The sequence below is a fragment of the Panicum virgatum genome, chromosome 9N (assembly GCF_016808335.1).
Source record: "Panicum virgatum strain AP13 chromosome 9N, P.virgatum_v5, whole genome shotgun sequence".
NCBI lineage: Eukaryota > Viridiplantae > Streptophyta > Magnoliopsida > Poales > Poaceae > Panicum > Panicum virgatum.
In genome coordinates this window covers 7,210,766-7,222,160 of record NC_053153.1, presented here as the reverse complement: position 1 = coordinate 7,222,160, position 11,395 = coordinate 7,210,766, and the positions used below count along the sequence as shown (strand labels likewise).

General features: G+C 46.9%; 2 protein-coding genes across 2 annotated transcripts; one reads left to right on the top strand and one right to left on the bottom strand.

Annotated features, from left to right (window-relative positions):
- The first annotated feature begins 858 nt into the window (after window positions 1-858).
- On the top strand, window positions 859-4,613 carry LOC120690044 (26S proteasome non-ATPase regulatory subunit 10-like). Its single transcript, XM_039972562.1, has 5 exons — window positions 859-1,170; window positions 1,248-1,386; window positions 3,133-3,257; window positions 3,638-3,784; window positions 4,199-4,613. The coding sequence occupies exons 1-5, from the start codon at window positions 985-987 to the stop codon at window positions 4,331-4,333; spliced, it is 732 nt and encodes a 243-aa protein (XP_039828496.1). The 5' UTR covers window positions 859-984; the 3' UTR covers window positions 4,334-4,613.
- Window positions 4,614-7,909: 3,296 nt separating this feature from the next.
- Window positions 7,910-9,003, bottom strand: LOC120690042 (lamin-like protein). Its single transcript, XM_039972561.1, has 2 exons — window positions 8,606-9,003; window positions 7,910-8,503 (listed from the first exon to the last, which is right to left on the bottom strand). The coding sequence occupies exons 1-2, from the start codon at window positions 8,772-8,774 to the stop codon at window positions 8,169-8,171; spliced, it is 504 nt and encodes a 167-aa protein (XP_039828495.1). The 5' UTR covers window positions 8,775-9,003; the 3' UTR covers window positions 7,910-8,168.
- Window positions 9,004-11,395: the final 2,392 nt, after the last annotated feature.

The window sequence follows — 11,395 nt, the reverse complement described above, 5'->3', positions numbered from 1 at the left end:
ACTGTCTACATGATCCACTCGATCCACGCAGCAGGGAGCCTTTTCCCGACCATTATTTCTTCCAAAAAATTCCATCTAACATTGTCATAAGTCTTCTCAAAATTAATTTTCATTATTAACCCTTTCTTCTTAGAAGTCTTTAGCTCATGGATAACCTCATGGAGAATCACCACCTCATCTAGGATGCTCCTCCCTTTTATGAACCCAGACTGATTACCCCCAATCACCTCCTCGGCAATGGGAGTGAACCTATTATTCAAACCTTTGGCAAACACCTTGAAGTCCACATTCAGATGACAGATAGGGCGATATTGTCTAATGTTGTTTGCTTCCTTCACTTTTGGCACAAGTGTAATGACACCATAATTAAGCCTCTTAATATCTAACTCTCCTTTGTAAAAATCATCAAACATGGCCAATAGATCACCCTTGATTACTGATCAGAAAGTTTTGAAGAACTGGACCCCAAAGCCATTGGGGCCCGGTGCCAAATTGCTCTTCATCTCATCCATAGCATGTTTTACCTCCAACTCCGTAAAGGGTCTAATCAAGGCGTCTAGCATGTTTGCGGAGAGGTTCTGCCTACTATGTCAAAAGGAATCAGCCAATCTCATGTTGCAGGTTGGTTTAGAATCAAAAAGATTCTTATAGAAGTCAGTAACATGTCTCATAATGTCATCCTGGCTCTGCACCTTACATAGATCAGTATCCAAGGTAATGGTGGGACTAATCTTGGTGAGAAAGGCTTTTCAATTGTTTAAATTTTTATAATATAGATATAGATAAATAGATAGATAGACTGACTCATACCAAAGATCGCAAATCCAACGAAGTCGTCTTCTTTCTTGGGCCGTGGAATGGCCCAGTTCTAACCGGCAATCCAGACGCAACTCGAAGCAAGCACCTTCTGACCTTTCTCTTGCCTTCTTCGCTGCTTCGCCTGCATCCGGTCCCTTCCCTCCTCCCAGTTCCGGCCACACCCTGATGGCGGCGATGGACGTCGACGCCGGCGGCGGCGGGGAGGGGCGCCCATCGGCAAAGGAGCTCTTCAGCGCCGCGGAGTCCGGCGACGCCTCCGCGCTCGCCTCCCTCACCCCCACCGACCTCTCCCTCCGCAACGAGGACGGCCGCTCCCTCGTCCACGTCGCCGCCGCCGCCGGGCACCCCCAGGCACGCAAAGAGGACTCCCACTCTCGAGAATCGGATATGCTGGGTTTAGGGTTTTGACGGTGTTCCGGTGGGTTTAGGTGGTGCTCGCGCTCCTGGAAGCAGGTGGCGGCGCTGCGGCGAGCGTCCTGAACGCCAAGGACGAGGAGGGGTGGGCGCCTATCCACTCCGTGGCCAGCACCGGCAACGCCCAGATCGTCGAAATCCTGCTTGAGCGAGGTACGTGACCAGGCCGATGGTTTGGGCGAGTTCTGATATTTCTGCTACAAATTTCTAAGATTAGTTGGGGGTAGGCACGATGAACTGACTAATCTGTAACATTTGGGGCTCCTCCCCCTCCTTTTTCTTCTCAATATCTTGATACGCAGCTCTCCTGCGTGTTAGAGAGGGAAAAGAAAAGACATGATGAACTGACATTTTCTGATGGCAATGTCTGTTCGTGCAATTTCAGCCAGGTGCAGTAATTAGTGCAAATGTGTGCATCTCTGACAGATTTTCGTATAGTTAATTAGTTAGTGGACAGTGATGTATTCAATATTCGTATAGACATATAGTTGCATTGTCCTTAAGAGGCTCATACTTGCTCTAGGATAATAAGTTAATAACATTTCATATCAATGTTTTGTTATGGTCATTGATGCACATTGCTTTAGGGTAAAATTTTCCATGTGTACCACTGCTGGTTGCTGGTGTCCTCTTTTTGGTTTTTTAGAGCTTCAGTCACGTTTGCTACATATATTAAATGGATGTCTCTGCATATATTGTGCTAATTTGTCATTTTTGTGTCGGTGTATCGTGGAAAAACAAAAATGAGAGCTGAAAGGCATGACTTGAACAAGGCATGGTATCTCTTGCTGTGTTACATTTTTTTCTTCTTGAAATGATATGGCAAATTTGGTGGTTATTTATTTATTTTTTTACTATAGCAACATGGTGCTTAACACTTAGGTCACAGTTGGTGTTGGGCTATAACATTCAAATTGATCTTTGCCGCTGGTCAGTGATCTGAACTGTGGTGCTTTTTCTTTTTTTCCTTTTGGGTATCCACTGATATTGGAATGTCGCTGCTATTTTTCAGAATGTCCTCATGTTGGTTCTTGTTAAAAACTTCACCAATCATATTCTGTGCTAATTTGTATATCCTGCACAAGTGAAATGAGAGCTGACATACATGTTCGGAACTAAGCTAGTCTATAGAGGAATGCTAAATGATCTTATTTCCTTGAATGAGCTCCCTGAAGAATTCCTATTCTTCACAAGAACCAAGTAAAGGTTTATTTCAGTGTACCGGAACATTAGAATTGAAAAGTATCATAGTGTGTCATATTTCTTATTTATCTGACAGCGTTCAGAAGCATTAAACCAGTATATTTCCTTTTCTTCTGTTAAAAACGAGTTTGTGTTTCCCTTTTACTATTTTATTTTGGAATTTCAGTAGTCTCTATTATTTAAGATTTAGTAACATATGTAATCATACTGGAGGGATGCGGATGTTGCGGTGGTCCAGCAACTGAGTGTAGCAGAGATGCGGATGTTGCGGTGGTTTTGCGGGCACACAAGGAGGGATAGAGTCCGGAACGAAGTTATTCGGGATAGGGTCGGGGTGGCACCAATTGAGGAGAAACTTACCCAGCATCGGCTGAGATGGTTTGGACATGTCCAACGAAGGCCTCCTGAGGCGCCGGTGCGTAATGGGGTTCTTGAGTGGGTCGATAATGTAAAGAGGGGTAGAGGTAGACCTAAACTGACGTGGGATGAGTCGGTTAAGAGAGACCTTAAGGATTGGAATATCTCTAAAGAGATAGCTTTGGATAGGAGCGCTTGGAGAATAGCTATCAATGTGCCTGAACCTTGAACTTATTTATTTCGGGTTTCATCTCTAGCCTACCCCAACTTGCTTGGGAAAAAGGCTATGTTGTTGTTGTTGTTGTTGTAACATATGTAATCATAAATTTGTACTACCAGGTGCTGATGTTGACCTGACTACTGATGGTGGTCGAACTGCTCTTCATTATGCTGCAAGCAAAGGGAGGCTTAACATAGCTGAGAAACTAATAGCACATGGTGCAAAAGTCAACAAGAAAGACAAGGTATGTGCATTTTCAACAATCTAAGAGAAATATGTACCCATGTGGCTTTCTGTGGTGGTAGGACTCAAATCCAGAAGGGGTAAACCATGACGGGGTATTCTTTGATGTTTGGACATAAGATTGATCCTATCAAAATACAGTGTTTTGCAACAACAATTGTTTCTTGTGAGCATTTAATTTAGTAGAATTCTTTCGTCACCTAGAATCAGTTTCAGGCTCAAAAGTAATCACCAAGAATTTGAAGTTCTTTTAGAATGTTTCCTGGAAATATGTTGGTCATTGTTGCCGCTTATGTTTATGCATCTCTGATTCTTTATACACTGCAAGTCCAGAACTGAAATCTTGCTAGACATCTAAACCTTCAACGTCTATCTTGTCAGTTTGGTTGCACGCCCTTGCATAGAGCTGCAAGCACTGGAAATGCTGAACTGTGCGAATTCCTCATCGAGGAAGGTGCTGAGGTTGATGCTGTTGACAGGATAGGACAAACGCCTCTGATGCATGCTGTTATATGTGAGAACCAAGGGGTAATTTTTTCTGGCTTCTTTCTTGTATATGTGCATAGTTTGTTGATATGCATGCCTTAATATGCGAATGCGAAGAGGTAGCTTTATATGGTTTTCTTGCATGAATTTGTTCAACTAATTTTCAAATTTCCATGCTTCTGCTTCTGTGGTGATCTGCATTGCAAATTGCACCTTGTATGCTGGCTTAACTTTTTTTTATCTCTGATGATGATCCTAGCCTTTTGTAACTACTTTTAGGCTTCTAATTAGTACGGATTACCAATTAGTTCATTGGTGACCCACTGCCTTCTGAATACCAAAGGAAGCTCCAGATTTTGAGTCACAATAGATGTGATTGACTGTCCTTGAGCTTTTATTTATTGTATTAAATCACCAGAAGGAATTACTAATTCTTGTGTAATGATCTTATTCTAGGTCGCTTTTCTGCTAATTAGACATGGTGCTGATGTTGATGTTGAGGATAAGGAAGGCTATACTGTCCTTGGTCGAGCATCTAACAGCTTGAGACCTGCACTTATTGATGCAGCCAAGGCAATGCTCGAGGGTTAATGCGGTGCTGCTCACAGGTAATAGAAAATGTGTGGGATTGGAAAACTGTACTGATCAGAAGTTTTGAGTGCGAATTTTCTGTTACTGGAAGTTGTGAACATGTTGCTATTAACCATGAGCAAAGTTTTGCCTCCCCTCTGCCCATTTTTTATGGTTATGCTCTTTTCCCCCTGTGCCATGATAGGGCAGTCCGTGAGTGGCAACAAATTGCCTTGCTGTATTTCTTTCCCGGATATGGATAGCGTAGAACTGTGCCATACTTTCTAACAGTTGCCATGAAGCGGACCTTCAGATCACCTGATGAATAGCTTGTCTTGTCATACAGTTTTGTCAAACATTATGTTCCGGGATAGTGCTCTGCGCACTTCTTTGGTGTACCCGCAGTTGATGTTTCGTCGGTACTCAGATGGGGCTTAAACAGGCAGACTTTGTTTCGCGTACCTGCGTTGAGAACGATGGTTTTCCAACCAGATCTGATGCGCGCCGAAGAAGAGTTTGCGCTCAGTTTCTGTGGCGGCGTGGTGGTCGCGGAGTTGATGCCACATGATTCTAGAGTGCCCAAACCGGACCCGACTACATTTTACGGTGCACGGCCTCTAGTACGTTGATGATCACAGCGCAGCATCTACTCCTCTGTCCGGAATTGCTCCCGAGAGGCCGCGGTTGCGGTGCGGTGGGGCTACTTGATTGACGGCTGGATGCGAGATTGCGCGTGGCAGCTCAATCACTAGCAGTGGTGGCAAGTGAAATCGGAAACGTAACTGAAATCTGAGCTTTCGGTTGGCGAATCTAGCTTCTTGCCGTTTTGGCCCTTTCTTCTTTCTCGCTCTTGAGGTGCGAGGAGATACGGATACCGTCGCAGTCGCTAGAGCTCTTTAGGTGATCTTTCAACTCTCTCTAGTTCAAAATTTTGTACCAATTTTTCAAATTAAAATTTATTTTAAAAAATTAGTATAAAATTTTAAAGTAACAAGGATTGGAGATGCACGTAAAAAGCTTTTTGCCAATTTACCAGTCCAAACAACTGGCTTCGCTCATTTGACACTGTAAAGAATGCATTCGCCAGTTTACCCCTGCAAACAATGTCACTTTGATTATCCATGCATTGTGTCCATTTTACCCCTGGCCCCACCCGTCAGATGCTTCTTCTCCTATCTTCCTCCGCATCGTCTCTTCCCTCTCGTCTATATCCATCTTCGTATCCCTCTTCATCCGTGCAGGATGAAAGCTAGCCGGCGTCAAAAGGTAGCCACCACGTCTCTGATGGCAAGCGCGACGAGGAGGTGCCGCCGGCCGCGCAGCTCGCCAGCAACGCCCGAGTTCTCACGCGCCCTACCCGACCTCACCCTCAACCGTACCCATGAGCTTGCCCTCGACTGAGCAGCTCGCCGGCGACGCTCGACCTCAACCACACCCGCGATCCTCTTCCTTCTCCGTCGTTCCCCTTCTTCTCCCTTGTGGCCGCGCCGCTATGCTAAGTCAGCCATGGCCGTGAGCCCGTGACCGCGTGGAATGCCCACCCCGTCTGCTCCCTTCGTGCAGCTCAGCTCGTGCCCATCTCCTGCATGAGCTCGCGCTCATGCCGCGCCGCCCGCGTCGAGATTGGGGATGACAAGAGGTGATGGAGAGAGGAGAGGTAGCCCATCCTATTTGTTGTAGCAGCGGGTGTACAAGAGTTTCCTGTGCCTGTTCCTGGGACGAGGTCGCCCTCCTGCTTACGGGCTCGCGGAGGAAGATTGGAGAAGAAGGATCTGACGGGTGGGGCCAGGGGTAAAATGGACACAGTGCTTGGTTAATCAAAGTGATATTATTTGCAGGGGTAAACTGGCGAATGCATTCTTTGCAGTGGCAAATGAGCGAAGCCAGTTGTTTGGACTGATAAATTGGCAAAAAAAACTCGAGATCCGCACACCCGCGCGCCATCAAGGCCACGCGATGTGGCTTTGCTGGCGCGGCGGTGCACGTCCTGTCCGTGACGCGCCGGACCTGCTCCGTAGGCCGGCCGTAGAGTTTCGAAGTGGCGAACCGCTCGGCATCGTCCCGGGCGTATATGCTGAGCGAGCGGGGAGCAGGGGAAAAAATTTCCGGACGGAAAATCCGGTTTTTCGGAAAATTTTCCGTTTCCGGTGCTACCCGGAAAGTATTTTCCGGCTCAATTTTGGATTTTTCGGTTTCAAAATTCAAAAAAAATCATAAAAATGATAACCGGATTTTTCCGACCGATTTGGTTGCTTTCCGGTCGGATTTCGGTGCTTTTCGGGCGGAAAAGATTGTTTTAGCAATGTAAAAAATATTTTGGTATATATGGTATTGCAAAAGAACTATTACACATGTATATATAATTTAAACATGAAATATCCATTCAAATTCCGTAAAAACAATATATCCCTCACATGACTAAACACATATAGATCCGTATATGAAATAGAAATGTAAACTCTTAATAAGTATTCCTCGCATGACTAAACACACATAGATTCCGTAAAAATAATATATACCTCACATGACTATTACACATATTGGGTTTATTTAGCAAAATATGTCCTATATATGATCAGTTTGTATAACTTGGACAATGGACTTGGTATTGTATTTTTGCAATGAACCTATGGCTTGTATGTTTGTATGACTAGAACAATGGACTTGGTATTGTATTATATTGGATTTAGATTGTGTGTCTTGTATGGACAATTGGACATATATGTTTTAGGTGAATCCTATTAATATTTGGTGTGTGAAATATTTATTATGCTTTGTGAACTGTTATATATGCAAAATTAGACGAAGTGCTGTAAAATTTTTAATTTTTCCTCACTGATTTTACAACTTCTAATCACCAACAACATTTTCCTGTCGAAAAACACCGAAATCCGGTCGGAAAATGTCGAAAACCGAAATTTGAATTTCAAACCATTTTCCAATCGGAAAATCCGAAAAAAAAACCAGAAAACCGGAAATTTCCCGTTTCCGGAGCAGTCCGGAAAATAAAATTGATCCCTGGCGGGGAGCGCCTCGGAGAGACGCCCAAGGCCAGCTTTGTCCGCACGGCGCCCTTGAAACTGGGATCGGCAACCCATGCGCGAAACCGGCCTGCTCTTGCGGACAAAGCCGAGCCGAGAGCGGACAGCGAGAGCCGTGGTTTCCCTGCCTAAACCACCACATGCCCCGCTGGATTAGTCTTCTCGCGAGGGTACGACACAACGGTCGACGCGCATCTTTGCAGCAAACAATGCGCGGAAAATCATGCCGAAACTAGTTAGTTTTTCAGAAGAAAAAAAATCATGCCGAAACGCGAGCTGATCTCAGGTCCAAGTGCGGCTCGGTAGATAGACTAGACCCGGGAGGGAGGAGGACCTTGGCCCTTGGGCACTCGCTAGGCAACAGAACATGTGCCGAGGGGCATGGCTTTGCTCGCTAGTTGCCAGTTGCCACCGGAACGTTCCGGAACCATGCTCACATGACATTCATCACTCAGGCAACTGAATGAATACCGTTTGTTCCGTAGGATTCTCAGGCCCCGACCAGGATTGCAGGGATCAGAATTCAGAAAAGGGAACGGGAAAGTAGAAGAGATCATTTATCTCCGTGACAAGATGCAAAGCTACTTCAGCTCGAGTTCTTCACACTTGGAACAATAAATCAATCTCTCAGATCAATGATCACTTCCGCAAATCGACGCCACTAATCAACCCAACCCAATACACTCCACAACTACGACTCCTCTTCAGAGCCCATCCAAGCACACTAAAAAAAGAAGAAATAAAAAAAAACAAGAGCTCCAAATTTAACGAAAGAACCCGGACGAAAGGCTGGCTGGCTAGATTTTTTTCCCTAGCTAGACCACCCTGAGGAGAACGGCGAGCAGGGCGACGGCGTAGAAGATGACCGCGGCGTGGGACCTGGCGAAGGCGGCGGCGGCGGCGGCGGACCTGTGGCTGGCGGACGGCGGCGGGGACGGCGGCGGCAACTTCTCGGTCTTGATGGCGAGGCGCATCCCGCCGAAGCAGTAGCCGTAGCTGCAGATGAAGTAGTAGGTCTTGGTCTCGTTGAGCTGGAACGCGAAGGTGCGGCCCTTGCTGTAGTTGTAGATGGCGTTGCTGGCGTCGCACTTGTTGTACCCGGCCTCGTCCACCTGCACCACGTCCGCCTGCCCCGCCGTGTAGTAGAACACTGCGCGCGCCGGAACCGGGCGGGTTCAGAAGGGACGAAGATTCAGATCTGGGAACGCGGACGGACGAAGAGAGGAGGAGGAGCAGGCAATGCGCGGCGTACCGAGCCAGTCGTCCTTGTAGAAGGGGCTGTGCTGCGCCACCCAGTCGGAGTAGTTGGTGTTGGGCTTCCAGTTGATGCTGATCTTGTTCGCCGCCGTCCTCGACGGCAGCGCCGCGCACGCCGCCAGCGCCAGCAGCAGCGCCGCCGCCATCCGCATCCGCCCCACCATCGTCCCTTCCCCCTCTGCCTCCTCCTCCCGACCTCCCCTCTGCCGAATCAAACAGCAGCAAGCAATTGCCGGAGCACCGGACGGGCGAAGCGAGCAGGGCGATGTGATGCGTGGGTGGTTCTTGTCTCTAGCTTCAGCTGAGTGAGCCGGGACGGAGACGGTAGTGTGAACAGTGAACACGCGATGTGATGCTGGGAGGGAGCGGGGGCGCCTGGCGGGGTGGGCGCCGGGTGCGGCCCAATTAAAGGAGCGGGGCACGGAACCGGATCCGCTGCAGTTGGCCGCCGTGCAGTTGGGTCACTGCCACGTGGGCCCCACGCGTGCAGGCCCCACACGGCAGTGACCCAACTGCAGGGGAGGTAACTGCAGCGGAGCCTCGTCCGCGGGGCACATGGGGGCGCCGAGGCGGTGCGGCGAGCAAGTTTGATCCTGACCGTCCGTTCCTTGATAGTGAGGCGCCAGCCCGGCGCGGGGGCATGTGGTCGGCTGAGGCCCACTCCCAGTGGACGGGTCATGGGTACGTGCGCGCCGGTGCAGCAGGGAGGCGCCCGCTGCCCCGGATCTGTCGCGGAGCTTCGCCGTGTGGCGCGCGTGCCCCGCCGGCCGCAGGCGTCGTTCTTGCGAAACGGATGGCGGACTGGGATGCTGAAACTCGAGTGCACGCTGCGCCAATCCGCCGTTGCTGTCCCGGGGATCTTGGGATCGCATGTGCAGACGACTTGTGCCAACTTATCTTGGAGTTTATCGGGATTTTCTTCATTTTATTTTAGAATTTAATAATTTCAGGGGTTGGCTCACCCTTGTCCATTGTGCTACTTGTTCAGGTTAAATAAGAGTTATCATGAGAGCAAAAAAAAAAGAGTTATCATGTTTTTTCAATGTTACTAGCAGATAAAATATACCTGCTGTAACATTTGTGTGTCAATTTTTGTGTTTTCAATCCCTTCGGCACCTTCTTCGATCGATGTTGGTTTGACCGTGTTCCTTCAGCGTATCCATAACACTACCGTTTGGTTTTGAACTGAAGTGCCATCAGTGGCGGACGCAGGAATTTGATATTAGGTGTACATAAAAATTAGTAAACCCTAATCATACAAAGGTACATGGTACAACACAAAATAGTTTCTTAATCCATTATCCAAACAATACCTTCGACACTGCAAATAAAACAAAATTATAAATTAACTCAACGAAGCTGCTTTTGGAAACGAGAGATGATGTCTTCATCAGTAACAAGTAGGAAAAATTTCTTATTAATAAATGTAACCAAGAAATATTTAAATATTGACCTTCCATACTATTTCTTAGCTTGTTCTTTACAAAAATTCATAGCTAAATGAAACAATAGCCAATTTGATTTCGTACGAACCATTGGTGGGGCAGGAATTAAACACGCTGTGGCTGTAGCTGTGTATAGCATCGATGTGGCCTGCTCATCCTCGGCGACTCCGCATTTGTGGCTGTCGGCCTTCCGCATGCGCACTGTTGCCGTGATCTGTTCTGCACCTCCCATTGCCAGCTGTGCAGCAAGCGTGGGAGTGTGGCGCCACGGCAGCGACAGACTTATCCTCCATTATATCAACTGACGGCAAGGCAAGCAGACGCCGAACTGACGAGATTCGTGGAAGACAGAAACGGGGATTGGATCGTGAGGCAGCAGGCCAAGCAAGCAGGCTGAGAAAGGTCTATTTCTTTTGTTTAGGATCAAATAAATACAATTTGACCCAGTTACAGGTATACCTATATGTATATGCATACAAATTGAATCTTTGTTTGTCAAAATTATTGGGTGTACATCTGTACACCCATGCACCTATACTGCGTCCGCCCCTGAGTGCCATGTTATTGGCCGTGTTTGGTTCCGTGCTAAATTTTTTTTCGAATACATATAGTGCTAAACGAAATTTATTTACAAAACTTTTTCATGAATGAGTCTAATAATAGTAATTAATCGATGATTAGCTACAATAATGTTACAGTAACTAACCTCTAATCGTATGATCAAAGATCTCATTAGATTCATCTTGCGAAGTAGCGCAGAGTTGTGGAGTTTGTTTTATAAACAGCTTTTATTTAGTACACCTAATTATTGGTCAAAATTTGTACTATGTGTGCTACTGTTCAAACCAAACAGACCCAAAATTGGCATATAGATCGTTGGTAACAGATAAGATTGCCCTTGTCGTCGTACAGTACTTGGAGTTCGAGTAATCATAATGTGCTTCACGAGGTTTATGGTCAAATTGGGCTACGTACATATTTTCTTTCAAATCAAAGGGGAGCAAAAAGAAGAAGATAATGGGGACCTGTCGACCTCGCCCTTCTTCCTTTCCAGTCTGCATTGTTTCTTCTTTTGCGAGGCCGGTGGCCCAGTGCTGGGTGTGGACGTGTGGATTTTTTTATTTTTATATTATTTTTTTCGATTTATCAAAGACATATACTTAAATTTTTTTTTACAAATTTGTCATCCCGCCGCCGGTTGATTCGGCGGTAGCGGTTTGTGGGCTGGGCCACGGCCCATCAAACCTACCGCCGGTTTAAAGGATGGTAAGCCCTTATCACCGGATGAACCGGCGGAAGGAGGTACCGCCGTTGTTAGGACGGCTATAGCCGTTCTGTAG

Excerpts from the sequence above, each read along its gene's own strand:
- LOC120690044 (XM_039972562.1), top strand. The coding sequence starts at position 985 with ATGGCGGCGATGGACGTCGACGCCGGCGGCGGCGGGGAGGGGCGCCCA. Across the intron at positions 1,171-1,247 it reads CCGCCGCCGGGCACCCCCAG|GTGGTGCTCGCGCTCCTGGA; the intron begins GCACGCAAAGAG and ends CGGTGGGTTTAG. Across the intron at positions 3,785-4,198 it reads TTATATGTGAGAACCAAGGG|GTCGCTTTTCTGCTAATTAG; the intron begins GTAATTTTTTCT and ends ATCTTATTCTAG.
- LOC120690042 (XM_039972561.1), bottom strand. The coding sequence starts at position 8,774 with ATGGTGGGGCGGATGCGGATGGCGGCGGCGCTGCTGCTGGCGCTGGCG. Across the intron at positions 8,504-8,605 it reads CTACAAGGACGACTGGCTCG|TGTTCTACTACACGGCGGGG; the intron begins GTACGCCGCGCA and ends CGGCGCGCGCAG.